Consider the following 21374-nt stretch of genomic DNA (forward strand, 5'->3'; position numbering starts at 1 on the left):
CGGGAGGAAGGGTCGAAGATTCATCAGAAACCACTTGCGGTGTGGTTTGGGCTTCTCAGGTCATGTTGACTAAACTGGTCAATAACTACCTCCCCAAATACATCTAGCACCAGAGAGATGGATGGGCCGCTGGGCTGGTAAGACTGAACACAAAGACAATCAGAAGACGTTTTCTTGGATAAAGACATTTACCTACAATCTTCTGACATTATATATTTTTTAAAGAGTACACATTCAAGAAACTCTTAAAAAATATGTTTCAAAAGGAGCTGTTCAAACGTATTATCATATCTTTGAACTCCCTGACAAAGGCCATGCAGCCGAAACACATCAGAGTTTTTAAACTTTGTTTTTTTACCATGTTTGAAAACCTGTGAAGAGCCTCATCAAGAATTGCAGAATATTTGGTGAAGAACAACTTCCACATTTTTTGGGGATAGGTCAGGTTGCCTGACAGTTTGCATTGCAGGATCTCAGAGAGTTGCTCTGGTTTTAGCTGGGTACGCTGAGAGGGCACAAAGAAACACATACATTAGGACATTCATTTTTGGAAATCAATTCAATCACCACCTCAAAAATGTAATCTATCAAATCAAGCATGTTGCATGTAGAATGTGGGTTTCATAAATACACACAACGTAGACGAGTGTCAAACCTGAGGTAGGCAAGCATAATGTTGGATGGTAAAGTTGCAAAGCATAAGGGTCATATTCGTGCCAGCAATGTAGTTTTCCAGATTAGTTCTGTGAGAAGGAAACAAGACTTGCATGAATAAACTGTGTCTTTAAATTTGTTATGGCTATTCTACAGGGTAAGCACTCACGTATTCACTCCAGCACAGATGTGGCTCTCTGCAATAGGAGATTAATATGAATTACTATCAACGTTCTGAGTTACAAGTTAATCAAACAAAATCTGATATGGTGTTCAAAACACTGCCTCACCATTGACTGGGGGGGTCATAGAGCACTGGTGGAAAGAACAGGAATAATGTCAATCTCATACAATTCAATTATGTATATTTCATTTGGACCATAGTACATTTATTGTTGAAGAATACAAATGATTTCATTGACACATAATGATAATATAATGACATTGTTGACATTTCTCACCCCAAACTTAAAGGGAACGACGTTGCAACCTGATGTAAAGACAACACCAACAATAGATGTCAGGACATGGAAAAATACTCCATTGAGTCACAGCTCATAGTCACATGATCATATCTCAATTCTGACTCACCCGGAGGAGCAGCATCCATTACGGAGTTCTGTGTGTCTCTGATGACTGGTCCCAAATCAGATGGGGCCGATGTAGCAGCCCTTTCCAGCCTGTCGAATCTTTGGATGAGCAATAAAAACAGATGTAATTAACTCTGCTAACATACAAACTTGGACATTGTGGGTGTTATTTTCTCCCCCACAAACATTCCTGATACTTACATGCTTGTGAAAGACTCACACTCAAGGCTAGCCTGTGAGAAGAAAAAAAATCAGAAGGAGTTTAGTAAAACGTAAATATGCCCAAACAAATATATCATATAAAGTGTGCTTAATGTAGCGACAGTACCCCTCTTATTAGCATCTGCAGCTCATGGAGGAAGTCTCGGAGTCTGGTGTCGTTGTGGAGGTGGTCAAAGACTCTGTTGATGATGTCATCTCTCTGTGGAGTTGGAGTGTGGGGCATCAGCACCAGTTCTGCTAACTGCTTTGGAGAGAGAGCTGGCAGGGCCTCCAGCTGATAGAGAGAGGAGACACACACATCATTGTAATACTGATGAATATTGTGCTACAAAGACCTGATCACGTAGCATGTTCCTGATCCCTTAAAGACGTCCAGTTCTAGAAATGTTCTGATTTGGCAGAATGTCATGTAAATGCTTACTGCAGAAAAGTTTCTTTGCACATCAAAGAAGTGCTGTAGCGGTGCGAAAATTGAAAATCTCCCAAAATGTCTCTTAATTGAATCCAAACTCCCATTGGAAGGACATCCCATCATATCTGAAAGAAAAAAGTATGCAATGTCGTATTAGCTTGTTCGCAAGTTCAATGCACTATTTGAAAAAAGACATACAAAATCAGTCCTAATTTAAACAAATCGCCATATCAAAATACATACCTGAATATCGGTGTTGTGAGAGGAATGGGTGAATGAAGCGTGTGTAGACCAGTTTCTGTCTCATCTCATCCATCGATGAGATGTGATCACTCAGCCCCATGACACTGTAAGTAATGAGAGAAAATCAGGATCTCAGAATTCACACTTTTGGTATTATCAATAGGATATGTGACATTGATACTGCAGAAAATGATGAAACAAATATGTCTATGAACTGAAAAATGTATTTGTGGTTGTCTTTGTGTTGTTCGTACAGGGCTTGGTAGGCTTGACAGCTGAAGTCTCTAGTGCTGAGGCAGGATAGGTACTCCTCTGACACTGAAGGTAGGAGGGGCCGCAGTCTGATCAGGAACCAGAAGCGGATGAAGTTCTCATCACCAAGGTTCTCAGCACTGAAGCCATCGGTCGGAAGCTGGCCAAACAAGTCTGTGAGGTTAGGCCAACCCGAACTGTCATTCTAAAAGGGAAGGATTTCACAATGTGTCAAATCTCACAGTAACATGACATTTGTCTTGACTTTAATTGAATCTCTGATGATTGAAAATAAAGTATTCTTACCATCATTGTGTGTGGTCCTGTCAGTATCTTGGATAGCTCTGTGACCAATAGTTTTAGATTTTCTCAGTGGGCTCAGGTTAAGAATGGGGCACACATCTCAGGACCACAACCAGGTTTTCTTCCATGAGACACCTGTGACAGAAGAAGACATGTCATCATAAAGTCAATACAATTTCAAAAGGTTTTGGAATCGAAGTCCCCTGTGCAAGAACATTTTTTAAGTTAAGGTAAACTCAGCAAAATGATGTTGCTAATGAGCAGCTCTGCAGATGATGAGAGATGCAAGACTTCGCTCCCACACAGTCACACACAGTGTCACGCTGTTAGAGCCCCATAGGCACGGGACCAAAACATGTGGGAGTTTAGCTTTGCCTTTCAACACCCTTAGGTGTTGAGCAAATGGACCTACTACACTCTTAGAACAAAGGGTTCCAAATGGGTTCTTTGGCTCTCCCCATAGGATAGCTCTTTTTGGTTCCAGGTAGAAGTATTTTGGGTTCTGTAGAAAGGGTCTACATTGAACCCAAAAGGGTTCTACCTGGAACCAAAAATGGTTCTTCAAAGGGTTCTCCTATGGGGACCACAGCAGAACCCTATTAGGTTCTAGATAGCACCTTTTTGTGAAGAGTCTACGCTGTTTAATTTGTTCACCTACATCATATCGCTGAGTCTACCTCTAAGATAACAAGCAACAATGAAAGAACAAACACCATAATAGTAGCATTAGGAAAAATGATGCTTATCAACTAGGAGTGGCCTACTTGACGTCAGTGTATTTGGTTGAAATGATTTTGTCAGAACAATCTAGATTGTTGAAATACTTTGGCTATGAACCACAAAGCCTTCTCTAGATAGTGATCCCATACTGAATAAGAGATCATGAGGACTTAACCAAGGTGAACATAGTGGCAAATAAAACTCACTGAGCACATATCATCATTGTTGCCAATGTGACAGACATCCATGGGACCAACCATTGAATACATGGAAGAGTTAGAACCCATTGGAGGATTTAATGAGCTGAAAAAATAATATAGAGGCATAACATTTAGTTCAAAAATATTACAAATGATCATATTCAAATGATCGGAATCAACTAGACCAGTGGTTCCCAAACATTTTATATAGTCCCGTACCCCTTCAAACATTCAACCTCTGGCTAAGTCCCCCTCTAGCACACACAGGGTCAGCGCACTCTCAAATGTTGTTTTTTGCCATCATTGTAAGCCTGCCACACACAAACTATACGATACATTTATCAAACATAAGACTGGTGGGGAGTTTTATCACAACCCGGCTCGTGGGAAGTGACAAAGAGCTCTTATAGGACCAGGGCACAAATAATAATATAATTATAATCAATCATTTGCTCTTTATTTAACCATCTTACATATAAAAACCTTATTAGTTTATCGACAATTATGAATAACTCACCACAGGTTAATGAGAAGGGTACAACTCTGCAATGTTGGGTTGTATTGGAGAGAGTCTCAGTCTTCCCACACAGTCTGTGCCTGTATTTAGTTTTCATGCTAGTGAGGGCCGAGAATCCACTCTCACATATGTACGTGGTTGCAAAGGGCACAGCGATTTGCCAAGGCAGGATACTCTGAGCGCAGCCCAATCCAGAAATCTGGTATTGCCTTCTGATTCAAATACATTTTCACAGAACCACTTGCTGCAATTTGATGAGGCTCTCTTGTTCAGATGTCGGTAAGTGGACTGAGGCAGGGCATGAAAGGGATAACTAATATAGTTGTTTGTGTCATCTGTTTCGGGAAAGTGCCTGCGTAATTGCGCACCCAGCTCATTCGGTGGCTTCACTATATCACATTTAACATTGTCCGTAAGCTTGAGTTCATTTGCACAATAAAAATCATACAATGATGGAAAAAGACCTGTGTGTTGTCCTTGTTAATGCAGACAACTTATTAATCATATAGCTTCAATTCTGTCCCACACATTGAAAATAGTTGAGGAGAGAGAGTCCCTGTAATCCTAGATTCAGATCAATCAGACGAGAAAACATCACCCAGATAGGCCAGTCGCGTGAGAACCTCGTCATCATGCAAGCGGTCAGACAAATGAAAATGGTGGTCAGTAAAGAAAACTTTAAGCTCGCTCTCAATTTAAAAAAAGTGTAAATACTTTGCCCCTTGATAACCAGCGCACTTCTGTATGTTGTAAAAGCGTTACATGGTTGCTGCCCATATCATTGCATAGTGCAGAAAATACACGAGAGTTCAGGGGCCTTGCTTTAACGGTTAACCATTTTCACTGTAGTGTCCAAAACGTCTTTCAAGCTGTCAGGCGTTCCCTTGGCAGCGAGAGCCCCGGTGGATGCTGCAGTGTACCCAAGCAGTGTAGGGAGCAACTGCTTGCACGCGTGTTACCACTCATCTATGTCTCCCTGTCATGGCTTTTGCGCTATCAGTACAGATACCAACATGAACATCAGCTACGTTTGGCTACATATGGACCGTTAATGGAATTCCCGCAAGAGAGTAACGGTTAATGTGATTGGATGTTAATTATTTGACTAGGTTACCTGTATTAATCATTGTGTTGCTATTTCGCTGAACACTAATTTAATAAAAAAATGTATTTTATTTTTTCGGCAGTGAAACAAGGCTACTCAGGCGAGAGAAAAACTCACCCAAATGTATAGCCCCGTTGGAAAAATATATATATATTTTTTAAAGGTGAATCACATTTTATTTGGCGTACCCGACGGCATTGTGCGTACCCCTGGGGTATGTGTACACCAGGTTGGGAATATGTGAACTAGACAAAATCTACGAAGTCCACAAGGCTAATAACGTAAAATACTTTATTCAACTCACAAGACTTGGTTGAAGACAGCAGTAAGGTCGTGTGGGATCTGAGTCTGGTTGTTGAGCTGAAAGCGGTTCAGGCAGGAGGACCACATGCTGGAACCAGTCCTTAAGGCTGGTGATGCTGAAGTTGCTGAGAGGGAGTCTGGCTGGGGATGGTCTCATTTGTCAGTGTGAAGTTGGGGGAGATGTGTCCAGCCAGCTCTGCCAGGATCCAGTTCACTACTGCCTGGGCCAGAACATGCTGTCTCCAGAGCTCACATTCCTCTGTGGGGAGACAGTACATAGTACATAGTTTCAGATTGGAAAAGGAAATCATTTGTTCATACTTGTGGGAGAGATTGTAAAAAGACAACACATACCACTTGAATTCTGCCCACCAAAGTCTTGATGAAACTACCCAAGGGCCTCAGGAATGACAGGAAGTCATTTAGAGTCTGCAACCACAGATTTGTAATCATTAGTTGGCTCATACTGTACATGGAGTTGATGACAGCAAAAGAAATAGCCTTGTTTGACATTAACATTTAGCAGACACTCTTATCCAGAGCAATTAGGGTTAAGTGCCTTGCTCAAAGGCACATCGGCAGATTGTTTAATTAGTCCCACTTAACCGCTAGGCTACCTGCCACCCCAGAAAAGAGACCGATAAACACACGCATGCACACAGACTCACTAACACACATATTAAATATATATATATATTTTTAGTTGTATTGTTTCTGTATCCTTGTATTTAAAATTTGTGTGACTGTCCTTGTCTATCAGTGTATTGTTACTTGTTTTGTGTTTTTTTGTAGACCCCAGGAGGGTAGCTGATGCTTCTGCTAAAGCTAATGGGGATCCAAGTAAAAACACATTTTTTTTTTAAACACATAACGCACTCTGTCAAGTTCATGTGGTCCTGTGGCATTGCCAGCAGTCATGTTGGACATCATTGTTGCATTGTACATCGACTGATTCAGGTGAGCATTGTTTATTAGAGGCCCAAGCAGACTCTGGAAGACCAGGCTGATAGTGCCATTGTCCAGGTCTCCATTTCCGGGGTGAAGAACCAACTCTGCCTTCTGTTCCGGGCTCAGCAGTGCCAGGACTGATAGCTGTGGGAGAGAGAACATTGGTCTTGATTGGTCATGACCTTCCCGTGGCATCCTATAACATCTTAATGGCATCTTGTACCTTCCCGACATTAGACTCCCTGCTTTATAGAGTTAAACACTTACACCACTGAAATGAATGTTCAGTGCAAAGAAGTCTTCATAGTCAACCAAGGTAGAGAAGGATCCAAAGTTCCCATCAGCCACTGCTCACTGCTGTTCCCATGGACAAGGCATCCTTTTTCAGAACACAAACAGAACTCTCAATCCCATCCTACAGATTACCACATTCATCAAAATGTCAACAATTCCAATATATTGAGTGACAATATCCATTCATAATTAAATAAATAGCCTACCTGCTGTATCATTTCTCTTGAGAAACCTGCGCATGAAGGACGTGTAGACTATCCTTTGGCGTTGAGGGTCCATACTCAGGATATTCATATCCAATTCATTCACACTAAAAATGATCAAAACAACAACAAATCACTATCCTCCATAATGGTGGTTTGTATCGGAAACACAACAGAAACATCACTGGGAAAATGGGAAACTCACAGAGCCTGGTAGGTCTGGCAGGTGAGGTCACTGGTGCTGAGACAGGCGAGGAGGCTTTCGGTGACAGAGGCCAGGCGTGGCCTGAGCTTGAGCTGGAACCACACTCTGGTGAAGTTGACATCGTGGAACCTGGGCTTTGAGGCATTGAAGCTGAGCCCCTTGATCAGCTCCAGGATGGGCTGCAGATCCCTGCTCAAACTCTGTATGGAAAATAACAGTGATGTCAGCATAAAGCACAAAGTCCACTTCATGCTTTCATAACACATTCAAGGTATTTTGTCAATTTCTCCCTGAAACTGTTGATCAAATGTCTCTCTCTTGTTGTACTGTACCATGAAGGAGTCTGAGTAGAATTGAAAGGCCACGTCCATAATTTCGTTGAGTCTGTTAATGTGCTCCTGGGTGTCGTTAATCCTCCTCAGCCCAGCACAGCTTAGGAAGCTGTCAAATGTAGCATTTGAAAACTAAAAATATATAGATACAGAGAAGCAAATATGAATCTCTTGTTTAGCAATTTTCATTGAGGTATTTGGGGATTTATATTGAAGTGTAACATTTAGGGGAAACTCACGGGAGCACACGAACCCTCAGTCCTGTTACACATTCCACCGGTGATGTTTCCATGGGTGCTAGTGATTACATAGATAGCAAGTTAAATCAATCTCTTAGCCCCTGTCTAATCAGTGTTACATGACCACAGTGGCAATGAAACAAGAAACATACCCAATTTGATTTAACTTACCTATTTCCCCATCGCACAATGTAATACACTTGAGTAAAAAAAAGGCATTGTGATATTAGCATGGCTTGAAACATTTTGACATTATCACATGGATTTAATCAAAATGTCACAATCAAACTGGTTTTCGATGACTAAGTACACCACAATAAGCATATTCTCGACAACCGATCCCACCATTCATCAATTGAGAGGCTCTTAGCGAAACCTGTTTTATTTTTAGGAACAAGAGCTAGTGTATTTTTAAGATCTCGAAGATCCTGTTACTGTGTTTCGAAAATAATGTATGTTACCTGGGCTGACCCAACGGCGAAGAAACCTAAAATAAATAGAACATTCAAATGAAAGCATGAAACAGTAGGCGACATGGCTCTGTTTTAAGTGTAATATTGAGTGCCATTTATTTGGACGTTAAGGGTGTCAGAAAAGGTCTCCTATGCATGTTTTAGATCAAAGTTAACAATGGAGGTGAAGGACGTTTACCCACCTGTTCCCAGGACAGCTAAGGTGAGGGCAAGACAATGTCTCATTTTGCCTCCACAAGTCATTGGTTCATCCAAGAACTACCTTTATGTCAAACGACAGTCACAATGAAATCACAACAGATTCACACCTAATCCACCATGTTTCCTCCCATACTATACCACAACCAATGACAGAGGGGCAGAGAGACTCAAAAAGCCCTAACAAAACGGACACCCGACAGAGATCATATTCATGTTAAATTGTTGTACCGATGCTGAATATTGACATAGATTTTTACATGAGAATCTCTTGATTTGTGCAAGTCACTGAAAAGATGGTTTGTTAGCTATTTCTATTCTCATTGTCTTTTTGTCCTTTTCCACCCACTTAGCGATAGTTTGGTCACCTGTTGTGATAACGGTACAATTCCACCAATGCAGCCTCTAAAACAGTCATCTGTTTTCAGGGCATCTAGTGCGTGTTCAAAAACAAACAAGTAACCAAAACTGTGTCTAAAAGTTATTTAATAATTCAAAGACAATTTCCTGAGACCAAAAATGATTTTGAAGTATTCCTATATAAAGATGACAGTAATATGAGTTCAATGTAAAGACAGGGTAACTCCATCTATCCCCAGGCATGTATTCTAATTAATCATATCGAGGGGAAAATCCTTTGACTATCAGTTACAGCTAATATGAAACACTATCATAGTTATGGAAAATCTGTCAAAATAAATTACATACAATAATTTGGCAAAACTAATCTCTTTCAAGAATAAATCCCTATGTTCATCCATCTATTCATCATTTGCAAAGTGAAAACTGAATCCTTTAAGTTTTTAATAAACATTTGATCATATTCACAATAGTAAAAAGGACAATTGAAGGGCTCACCTGACCTAACTGGCTGACGATGTGAGGCACAACTGAGCGAGAATGGACAAGTGGTGACATATGAGACACCCACAGGGAACATTTCTCAAAAAGGGTGGGGAAGGGTGTGAAACACAAGCAACCCAGCATAAAACACAGATTAAGATGAGATTTCACTTGGATTTAAGGACAACCAAAGTTGACAAACAAGCTATACCAACATAAAGTTATAAAAATCTGAATAAATAAACTGACAAAAGGATTCAAAAAGTAATTCTTCCAGTACATGTTTTTGCATACATGTACACTGAGTGTACACAACATTAGGAACACCTGCTTTTTCCATGACATAGACTGACCAGGTGAATCCAGGTGAAAGCTATGATCCCTTATTGATGTCACTTGTTAAATACATCTCGATCAGTGTAGATGAAGGGGAAGAGACATGTTACGGAAGTATTTTAAGCCTTGAGACAATTGAGATTGTGTATGTGTGCCATTCAGAGGGTGAATGGGCAAGACAAAATATTTAAGTGTCTTTGAATGGGGTATGGTAGTAGTTGCCAGGCACCGGTTTGAGTGTGTCAACAACTGCAACACTGCTAGGTTTTTTCATGCTCAACAGTTTCTGGTGTGTTTCAAGAATGGTCCACCACCAAAAGGACATCCAGCTAACTTGACACAACTGTGGGAAGCATTGGAGTCAAATGGGCCAGCATCCCTGTGGAATACTTTCAACACCTTGTAGAGTCCATGCCCTGATAAATTGAGGCTATTCTGAGGGCAAAAGGGGGTGCAACTTAATATTAGGAAGGTGTTCCTAATGTTTTGTACACTCTGTGAATACGGTATATTACAATAAAATGATAATTCATTTTTAATATGTAAATACAATTATGTAAATATTGATCCAACAACACAGCATCTCTTTTCTCTCTAGGCTAGGGTATATTTATATGAAACAAACACAAGGGCAAAAATAAAGAAATGTGGACTCTATGAAGCCTAGTATTTATTTAATTGTATGACTGAGCCTTTGTGACACTGCCCGAAGCCACTCTGTGCCAAAACAGTGGCTCAGTTATGTAATAGACAGAACATCTAGGAATATTGTAGATTGTGTTACTTCTTAACATTTTTCTAAGTTGATGATCTGTTAATATGTACCTCATTAACATTTGTTGAGTGTTCGTCTTCAGCTTCTACTCTACATAATAAATACAGAGCCAACATCACTTTCAATTGACACTGCTTTACTGCTCATTATTGACATGTCATTTTCCCGCTAATCTTCTTTGCCTTTTTTTGCCGAAGGTGGTTTAGTTGGTTAACTTGGGCGGTTTCAAGGGGCATTCTGTGACAAATATACTGGGAACTTATAAGTAAATAGAAAACTATGTCAATCCAAAGTAATGTGTAGGTAATGTGTACAGTACACTAAGTTCCAGTAGGTACTTGAAATGAAAACAATGTGATTGTGAATGACAATTATAGGTATAAACTTGAACAAACTGGATCAGGAAACACAATCAAACAATGCATTCTCCTTGGTGAGAGAAAACAATGCATTCTCCTTGGTGAGAGAAAACAATGCATTGCAAGACTCTATTTGTATGAGGGTTGTTAAGTAAGTGATTACAGATTACCAAGTTATTGTACTTTATAAAACTATGAACAACACCATGCAGGTTGTGAACGTCACTCAAGAATGTGACACTAAAACTCAAGTTTGGAGGTCATAAGGTGAATGCACCAATTTGTAAGTCGCTCTGGATAAGAGCGTCTGCTAAATGACTTAAATGTAAAATGTAAATGTAAAAGTTACAGTACCAGAGAACATGATTTAGGACCCATGGAGCATGAATAGGACATATGCACTAAGACCCTTATTGGGATGAAAGACGACACTATTTTACAGTAATATGTTTATCGCAAAACGATTTAGGCTAGATAGTCATTAATGTCACCACTTTGGTTACACAATATCGTTCTTCAAACATCTTCCAATGTTTTTAACTGTTGGAATTTCAAGTTATGCACACATCAGTTTAGGGACCTAGACATTGGTAAAAGTGTATTCTGTCAAGGTGGCAGTTCCAAAACAACATTCACAAACATTCACAAAATACAATAGGCTACTGTTGCATGTTTGTGGGTTCAGAAGGATTACGTCCTTAGACAAAAAGTCGGTTAGGTTAGGTAACGTGTCGCTGATGAAGCTATCAGAAAATGTGCATCTAGGAGGAGAGGTCATGCTACTTGGCGTAGGTCTAGGACATTGTGATAATCTCATAACAATCTTCATGAGAAATGCAAGACTGTCTCACTGATAGTTAAGGTTATGCAAAAAAAAATGTTATGCATTACTGTCTCCTTAGAAACGATAATTAAACACACAAAAAAAACATTTACTAATTGTAATGAGACTAGTGAATGTGACGATTAAGTAAAAATCTGAATGAACCACAACCATGCAAGCGTGTTTAAAAAAACAACACATTTTCAATCATTTCTAGGTTCAGTGGGAAATGTACATCATTGAAATGCATTGAAAGCCCAGGCTGTAAGCCACTGAACATGTGACAACTGTGCAAGAAGGGTGGATACTTTCTATGATACTGTAACTATCATTGAGTATGTGCAGTCTCCATAACAAAATGTGCCATGGTAAAAAAACACCTCATGCTGAACATAGTTATATACAAAACAGACATTGGGCTGCGGGTTTCCATTTATCATGAGAAGTATGTGGTCTGATAAGAGTGATGTAAAATAAACACTTGAGCATTCCATTTGGGATACAATAGTGCCTTTCAAACTGGTCAAGCCAGATGTCAATCATATCATCAAACCAAATCTTCATTATTTTTAGTTAAGAAAATTAAACAAGGGTGTGTCCTGTCAGGTAACGAGATTGAAAGGTTTCATGAGGTCACTTCCTGACCCGACCTCATCATGTAACAACATTCTTCTTTAGGGTGGAAACCAGTGACAAACAAAAATAAAAATAAAAGACGTTGCATCTAATGTTCAACTTTTTTAATATTTTATGTCTGGACGTTACCTGTTAAAAGTCCACTGCTCTACTGTCTCAAATGAACCTGAACAAGCGTATCTTTGTGGTGAAAGTCTTACAATAAACTTTTTGAACTACTGATTAGATCACCTTTCAGTGTGCATGATCTCTAGAGGACATGGCATAAGAAATGTCCCTAGCCTATGGCATCCCACTTAGACCATTTTTATACTAAGAATTACAAAACATCATCATAAATGTAAACAATTATCGTTTTTATTCCTATACATTTCAATCAGTGAAGCTCAATCAACATACTTTAAGTAGTAACCATAAATGAATCACATGAACAGAAGTACATTTCCTTTGTAAAAAATAATAATATTGGTTTACCTGAGGAAAATCAACATGCTCAAAATTGTTTTAGCTTTTTCCTCATAACACATTTTACAAAAACCTGGTACAGTCTCTCACTTAGGCAACATATGAGGTTTGTACGTGGCATATTGGATGGTACTCTTTGGCCTGTAAATAGAACGATGTCCAACACTCATAGCTACCTTTTGTTTGAGCTCTGGAACTTTATATGAGGGAGACTGTTGATAATGGATTATGGTACACACTAGTTAGGTGACCATTGACTGTCATATAAGTGCTGCTAACACTGCTGCCTGTAGTGGTTTGGGGCCATTTTTTTTTACTACACTGAACAAAAATATAAGCGCAACATGTAAAGTGTTGGTCCCATGTTTCATGGGCTGAAATAAAAGATCTCCGAAATGTTCCATACACACAAAAAGCTTATTTCTCTCAAATTCTGTGCACTTATTTGTTTACATCCCTGTTAGTAAGTATTTCTCTGTTGACAAGATAATCAATCCACCTGACAGGTGTGGCATATCAAGAAGCTGTTTAAACAGCATGATCATTACATAAGTGCACCTTGTGCTGGGGCCATTAAAACCCACCGTAAAATGTGCAGTTTTGTCACACAGCACAATGCCACACGTCTTGAGGGAGGGGGCATTGGCATGCTGACTGCAGAAATGTCCACCAGAGCTGTTGCCAGAGAATTGTATGTTCATTTCTCTACCATAAGACGCCTCCAACATTGTTTTAGAGAATTTTGCAAAACATCCAACCGGCCAACCGACCTGTATGGTGTCATGATGGCGAGCGGTTTGTGGATGTCAACGTTGGGAACAGAGTGCCCCATGGTGATGTTATGGTATGGGCAGGCATAAGCTACAGACAACAAACAAAATTGCATTCTATTGATGGCAATTTGAATGCACAGAGATACTGTGACGAGATCCTGAGGCCCATAGTCATGCCTTTAAGGTATCCAACAGATGCATATCTGTATTCCCCAGTCATGTGAAATCTATGAATTTATTTCAATATATGACCTGTAACTCAGTAAAATCTTTGAAATTGTTGCATGTTGCGTTTATATATTTTTTTCAGTATTATTTATTCACTACTGTATAGCTAATATAACAAAACATCATTGACCATGTTTCAGAGATTCTACATTACATTTACATTTACATTACATTTAAGTCATTTAGCAGACGCTCTTATCCAGAGCGACTTACAAATTGGTGCATTCACCTTATGACCTCAGTGGAACAGTAGTGCATCTAAATCTTTTCAGGGGAGGGGGTGAGAGGATTACTTTATCCTATCCTAGGTATTCCTTAAAGAGGTGGGGTTTCAGGTGTCTCCGGAAGGTGGTGATTGACTCCGCTGTCCTGGCGTCGTGAGGGAGTTTGTTCCACCATTGGGGGCCAGAGCAGCGAACAGTTTTGACTGGGCTGAGCGGGAACTGTACTTCCTCAGTGGTAGGGAGGCGAGCAGGCCAGAGGTGGATGAACGCAGTGCCTTGTTTGGGTGTAGGGCCTGATCAGAGCCTGGAGGTACTGAGGTGCCGTTCCCCTCACAGCTCCGTAGGGGCAAGCACCATGGTCTTGTAGCGGATGCGAGCTTCAACTGGAAGCCAGTGGAGGAGCGGAGGAGCCGGGTGACGTGAGAGAACTTGGAAGGTTGAACACCAGACGGGCTGCGGCGTTCTGGATGAGTTGTAGGGGTTTAATGGCACAGGCAGGGAGCCCAGCCAACAGCGAGTTGCAGTAATCCAGACGGGAGATGACAAGTGCCTGGATTAGGACCTGCGCCGCTTCCTGTGTGAGGCAGGGTCGTACTCTGGATGTTGTAGAGCATGAACCTACAGGAACGGGCCACCGCCTTGATGTTAGTTGAGAACGACAGGGTGTTGTCCAGGATCACGCCAAGGTTCTTAGCGCTCTGGGAGGAGGACACAATGGAGTTGTCAACCGTGATGGCGAGATCATGGAACGGGCAGTCCTTCCCGGGAGGAAGAGCAGCTCCGTCTTGCCGAGGTTCAGCTTGAGGTGGTGATCCGTCATCCACACGGATATGTCTGCCAGACATGCAGAGATGCGATTCGCCACCTGGTCATCAGAAGGGGAAAGGAGAAGATTAATTGTGTGTCGTCTGCATAGCAATGATAGGAGAGACCATGTGAGGTTATGACAGAGCCAAGTGACTTGGTGTATAGCGAGAATAGGAGAGGGCCTAGAACAGAGCCCTGGGGACACCAGTGGTGAGAGCACGTGGTGTGGAGACGGATTCTCGCCACGCCACCTGGTAGGAGCGACCTGTCAGGTAGGACGCAATCCAAGCGTGGGCCGCGCCGGAGATGCCCAACTCGGAGAGGGTGGAGAGGAGGATCTGATGGTTCACAGTATCGAAGGCAGCCGATAGGTCTAGAAGGATGAGAGCAGAGGAGAGAGAGTTAGCTTTAGCAGTGCGGAGCGCCCCGTGATACAGAGAAGAGCAGTCTCAGTTGAATGACTAGTCTTGAAACCTGACTGATTTGGATCAAGAAGGTCATTCTGGAGAGAGATAGCGGGAGAGCTGGCCAAGGACGGCACGTTCAAGAGTTTGGAGAGAAAAGAAAGAAGGGATACTGGTCTGTAGTTGCTGACATCGTGGAGGGATCGAAAGTGTAGGTTTTTCAGAAGGGGTGCAACTCGCTCTCTTGAAGACGGAAGGGACGTAGCCAGCGGTCAGGGATGAGTTGATGAGCGAGGTGAGGTAAGGGAGGAGGTCTCCGGAAATGGTCTGGAGAAGAGAGGAGGGATAGGGTCAAGCGGGCAGGTTGTAGGGCGGCCGGCCGTCACAAGACGCGAGATTTCATCTGAGAGAGAGGGGAGAAAGAGGTCAGAGCACAGGGTAGGGCAGTGTGAGCAGAACCAGCGGTGTCGTTTGACTTAGCAAACGAGGATCGGATGTCGTCTAGACCTTCTTTTCAAAATGGTTGACGAAGTCATCTGCAGAGAGGGAGGAGGGGGAGGGGGAGGAGGATTCAGGAGGGAGGAGAAGGTTACATTACAAAGTTTGGTAATTTGTACGATGTCACAAATATACTGACAAGAGAGGGCTGTTTGCGCAATCAGATTTAACCATTATTATGAAAATGTAAGACTACTGGACTGCATTTGTTGACCACTTAGGTGCATTTTCTATATTAATAAGGTCTGAGGAGATACAACCAAGGATGAATAATAACCAATTGAGAGGCCAGCAAAATGTCACTAAAATTACAGAGTATACCAAAGGGTGATGATCTTTACTGGAGCCACCTGGGTTAAAGGGTCAGGTCGTTCTCTAGCCATGTCGATAAAAATGAGCTTATATTCATAGACTGGAAATTGAAGTATTATTATAACAACTGTAACCATTATAATATTATCATTATAAGCATCATAATTGTAAGCATGTCAAGGTCAATGTTTAAATTGACGGTTCTCTGACAACTCCAAGAGATGGTTGCAATATATATATTTTTTAATGCCAGACAACACTGATATGTCCTTATAAGCTGGTTAGTTCAATATCTGCTCAGTTGATAGATAACCTTATTACTGGAAAAGGTATAACCAGTTAATATCACTACAATGCCAGTCCCAAACAACTTATTTCAGTTATTTGCTTTAAAGTGTTTGTACATTTTTGCAGATAAAAAACCAAAACATTTTTAGGTTTGGAAATTTGTATGGACATTGGCAAATGCAAAGCAAACTTGGACTTTGTATTCTTTTCAGTGTTTGAATACTTATTAAATACTTTAAATTAAATAAAGCAATGTATATGAACGTTGCAGTTACTAGTTCATATCTGTATATAAATACATCAAGGCCTTTGCATTTCTGAGAAATTATACCCACGGCAGATTGCCACTTGCTATGAACAAGAAATGTAAAAGTGTGACATTGTGGCCCTCTCCTGTAGGAACACAGCATAGTGCATCTAAACCAGGGATGGGCCCTCAGATCAAATGTATTTTTATTCAGTGGGTGTCTCAGTTACTGTTGCAAGCTAGAATAGTAGAATACACAAAGTGCAATTTCAAAATTTGGTTGAGCATTAGCAGTTTTCTCTTGTTATGTCAGTCACTGATAGTCACTCCCATAGCCCATTTCAGTTAAACATTTTCAGATTGTTAAATTAGTCTAGCGGCCAGCTAGTATCTAAACTTAGTAATCATGGTCGATTTTACCGTCCGGGAGGCCCCATTGATTTTGTTAGTCAGTCTTACTCAGATATAATTTAAAAACATGTACCTCTGTCCACCCTATGGCAAATGTGTCAAATTACAGGAAATTAGCTGTAAAACAGCAAGTTTTCCTCTTTGCCCCAGGGCAAAATGTGTAGAATTATATACAAATGTGTTATATAATTGCAAGATCTTCTCTCTGAAACATGACAAAAATGTGTAGAATTGCAGCAAACTTGCTTTAAAACAGCAAAACTTTCTCTATACCCTATTGCAAAATGTGTAGAATTGTACTAAATAAACTCTAAAGCAAAATCACATATCCGCTGTCAAGAGGAGGCTGCTAATGTGGTGATATAAATAGAAAAAACTTACATGAGTAAGTTGCTTACTACTTTAAGTTATATAGTGATATATTTCTTCTGAGGGAATCTTCATAAATTCCATTAGATGTTTCAATCATTTCTATTAACATGAACATTTATCATGACTACAGGTAAACCAATATATTGAGACCATTAGAAACCATATTCAACTTTGGCAAGTTTGCTTGTGTTGATTCATAGAATAAATAAACATAGGCTACCATACTAGTGCAGCTTTTTTTGATTTTTCTTAAATATATTTTATTACTTTAAGAATAACTGAAATGGCATCAGCAATCTCTGTACATTTAGTTTTATTGTTTCCTTAGGTTTGCGGTTTGCGCAAAAAATGAATGGTGAACTGGGCTGAGGGATATGATGCTGCCTCATAGTGCACTTGAAACTCCAAATAATGGTTAGTCCTTATCATCCTTCAGTTTGCTTCTCTAATATGCTTCAATGTTAAGTTCCTTAGGACTCCTTGTTGTCTCCAGATCCCCATTTTCATATGTTCTGTTCTAGATCACAGTTCTTCAATGTCAATAATAGAGGCACATTAGAAATACTGCCACTTTCAAGGACTGTGTCTTTGATTGCATCAACAAACTGAATTGGCACCAGTAGACCCAATACTGAGAGGCTTCTGTTGGACCCAAATTGAAACGCCTAGGAAAGTGAATGACAGAAAATTAATTGCACAATAAATTACAATAAGATATCTACTTTTGACAAAATAATGTATGTGTTTATGGAAAAAAACATACATTACATCAACTGTCATTCTGGCTTGTGCAGTTTGTAGTAAGGAAACGTGTTACCATCATGTGATAATCCTCATGGCCTTCAATGGGTTCAGTCACCACATGTTTGATGGAGCCCATTGGGATTTTCTCTGTTCTCTCTGTAGGAGAATATACACGAGATAAGGGTGAGTGCCATAACATTTTTTCCTTATACAATCCAACCAAGCCAGGGGGTCATCTCACCTTTAGTTCCAATCCACAGTTGATCTTGTTCCAGTTTGAAGGGGTGACAGGCATTTCCGCAGATTTGTTGTACATTCCGGCTAAGGCACTGTTGGTAGCGTTCCTGTGTAACAAATGAGAGATCACTTGCTGGTCATTAGTGGAAGAACAAGGAAGTAATTCTAGCGAACCATCTCAAGCTCCTGAACGTGATACAGTGTTCAGTGGAAATATCTGTGAAAAAAAATACATAAACAGGGCAATGTACACTGGTATACAAAACATTAGGAACACCTGCTTTTTCCATGACAGAATGACCAGGTGAATCCAGGTGAAAGCTTAATGATGTCCCTTGTTAAATCCTTAAATTCAGTGTAGATGAAAGGGGACGAGTTAAAGAAGGATTGTTTATGCCTTGAGACAATTGAGAAATGGATTGTATGTGTGCCATTCAGGGTAGACAGGCAAGACAAAAGATTGAAGTGCCTTTGAATGGGGTATGGTAGTAGGTGCCAGGAGCACCCGGTTTGTGTAAAGAACTGCCGCATGCTGGCTTTTCACACTCAGTTCCATGTGTATCAGAATGTTCACTACCCAAAGGACATCCATCCAACTTGACACAACTGTACAGGAATCATTGGAGTCAACATGGGCCCAGCATCCCTGTGGACACCTTGAGAGTCCATTCCCCAAAGGAATTGAGGCTGTTCTGGGGGCCGAGGATGGGGCCTACTAAAAATATTAGGAAAGGTGTTCGTAATGCTTGGTATACTCAGTGTAAAACAACCATTAAAGCATACTTTTTCCAACCATCGTCGGGTTTTGTTGAAAATGCTCACCTTTGTTCCTTTAACAGATGGCATTATGTCCTCTGGTTTGCCTTTGTCAACACCTTCTGTGTTGCTGAAATTCAATACATTATTATTTTAAGTTCTGAGTTGAATACAAAATATCATAACCTGTGACTATACCTTGGGCAAAAGTTGTTAATTTACAAATGGAACTCAAAAGGCGTTGAAAAGTCCCTTTTTGCCGACACAAAGGTTCCTTTTTGTTTTCTTCAGCTTAACTTCCTGCTGAATAACCTCTTTTGGAGTATTTACAGCTAGTACATCATTTGTGTAGATCCAACCACCATTATTTTGCACCATTTGTAACTTTAATTTCACGTAGTGTCTTATCTTCTGGTAGCAGGCCTTTGTACATCACTTTCTGCATAGCAGGTGGAAGACCCTATTAACAGAGAGAGAGAGAAAAATAAATGGTGGTTGAGAGACATTAATCAACACTGTGACTGTCTAGAGGAGTCAAACAAGGTTGTCCACTATCGGCATATCTATTTATTATTGCCATCGAAATGTTAGCTGTTAAGACTAGATCAAACAATAATATTAAGGGATTAAATCCGTGGCTTAAAAACTAAGGTGTCATTTACGCTGATGATTCATGTTTTCTTTAAAACCCAATTAGAGTCTCTCCATGGCCTCATAGAGGATCTAGATAGTTTGCTATTCTCTCTGGATTAAAACAAATTATGATAATTATAATATTACGTATTGGATCACTAAAGAATTGCAAATTTTACATTACCATGTAGTTTTAATAAAATGATTACGATGGAGATGTGGACATACTCTGTATACAAATCCCAAAAGAAAGAAATGATCTCACTCCAATACATTTTTATAGAAAGTTAGCAAAAATAGATAAGATCTTGCCACCATGGAAAGGAAAATACCTGCCTATTTGTGGAAAAATCCCCCCGATTAACTCTTTAGTCACATCACAGTTTACCTATTTGCTTATGGTTTTGCCTACACCTAGTGACCTGCTTTTTAAATTATATGAACATAAAATATTCCATTTTACTTGGAACGGCAAGCCAGATAAAATTAAAAGGGCCTATTTATATAACGAATATGAATTCGGAGGGCAGAAATGATTAAATATTAAAGCATTAGACCTCTCACTAAAGGCATCAGTCATACAAAAGTTATACTTAAATCCAAACTGGTTCTCTAGTAAATTGGTAAGAATGTCTCATCCTATGTTCAAGAAGGGCCTTTTCCCCTTTATTCAGATTACACCGGCCCACTTTTGATTATTTGAAAAGGAAATAATCTCCAAAATATCTTTATTTTTTAAACAAGCCTTAGAAAGTTGGTTGCAATTTCAGTTTAATCCACCTGAAAAGACAGAACAAATAATACAACAAATATTGTGGTTAAATTCAAATATACTTATTGATAAAAAAAAAAGTATTTTTCGAAGAAATGTAGAAAAAAAAGAAGATATCATAAATAGGACTGGTGGAGTTATTTCACACATGCAACTAACACAGACATATGGAAATGTCTGCTCTACCCAAAATTACAACCAATTAATTGCAGCATTACCACAAAAATGGAAGAAGCAAGTAGAAGGGGAAAAAAGTAAGGAACTTGTATTTCGGCCCTGTATTAAAGAACAAAAATTGTTAAAGAAAAGTGTGATAAATAAAAACAAACACCAATTTAATTTAAGGACCAAAAAACTGACAGCTGTGCCATATAAATGGCAAAATAGTTGGGAAGAGATTTTCGATGTACCCATTCCATGGCACATGATTTATGAATTGATATGCAAAACAACGCCGGATGCAAAACTTCAAATTTTTCAATTTAAATTGCTATACAAAATTCTTGCAACTAATAGAATGTTATATATATGGGGGATACAATCTTCCCAGCTCTGCAGATTCTGCTGTGAGGAGGCAGAGTCATTAGATCATTTATTTTGGTATTGTCCATATGTAGCTCGTTTTTGGTCACAGGTCCAGGAATGGCTGAAGAATTGCAACATTTGCCTAGAACTAACGCTGCAGACAGCAATACTGGGTGATTTGAAAAGCCATAGTCAATCAATCAATAATATAATAATTATTTGAGCAAAAATGTTTATTTTTAATTTACAATCTGTAGAAGCTATGAGAATAGAAAGGTTCAAGTCGTTTGTGAAGCATCACAGCACAGTTGAAAAATATATGGCAAATAGAAATCCAAAATGGATGATGTTGAGAGATAGATGGGAGAGGTTGAATGGAGCTGAAGGGTGGGACTAATAGCAAGATAATACATGAAGAACATACGGGGTCTGTAAAATGTATATATGTTCAGAACGTTTGTGAAATAGCACAGTTACAAATAGAAATCAAACT

General features: G+C 39.8%; 1 protein-coding gene, 2 long non-coding RNA genes and 1 pseudogene across 3 annotated transcripts; all 4 read right to left on the minus strand.

Moving 5' to 3' along the window:
* Positions 1–38: 38 nt before the first annotated feature.
* Positions 39–2727, minus strand: LOC135566720 (uncharacterized; the record flags this gene model as incomplete). The annotated part of the gene is made up of 13 exons (XM_065014351.1): positions 2680–2727; positions 2376–2578; positions 2122–2225; positions 1888–2003; positions 1573–1740; positions 1446–1477; positions 1246–1343; positions 1116–1144; positions 945–969; positions 824–851; positions 656–743; positions 359–505; positions 39–143 (listed from the first exon to the last, which is right to left on the minus strand). Coding segments are annotated over exons 1-13 (1149 nt in total), but the record flags the coding sequence as incomplete, so codon positions are not given.
* Positions 2728–5875: 3148 nt separating this feature from the next.
* On the minus strand, positions 5876–6807 carry LOC135566718 (uncharacterized). Its single transcript, XR_010462169.1, has 3 exons — positions 6737–6807; positions 6398–6613; positions 5876–5950 (listed from the first exon to the last, which is right to left on the minus strand). It is a non-coding gene; the product is annotated as an uncharacterized LOC135566718 (long non-coding RNA).
* Positions 6808–7919: 1112 nt separating this feature from the next.
* On the minus strand, positions 7920–9687 carry LOC135566719 (uncharacterized). Its single transcript, XR_010462170.1, has 4 exons — positions 9272–9687; positions 8398–8477; positions 8204–8229; positions 7920–7941 (listed from the first exon to the last, which is right to left on the minus strand). It is a non-coding gene; the product is annotated as an uncharacterized LOC135566719 (long non-coding RNA).
* An 8082-nt stretch (positions 9688–17769) lies between these two features.
* Positions 17770–19411, minus strand: LOC135566717 (ubiquitin domain-containing protein UBFD1-like; annotated as a pseudogene).
* Between the last annotated feature and the right edge of the window lie 1963 nt (positions 19412–21374).

This window comes from Oncorhynchus nerka, unplaced genomic scaffold (genome assembly GCF_034236695.1).
Source record: "Oncorhynchus nerka isolate Pitt River unplaced genomic scaffold, Oner_Uvic_2.0 unplaced_scaffold_3580, whole genome shotgun sequence".
NCBI lineage: Eukaryota > Metazoa > Chordata > Actinopteri > Salmoniformes > Salmonidae > Oncorhynchus > Oncorhynchus nerka.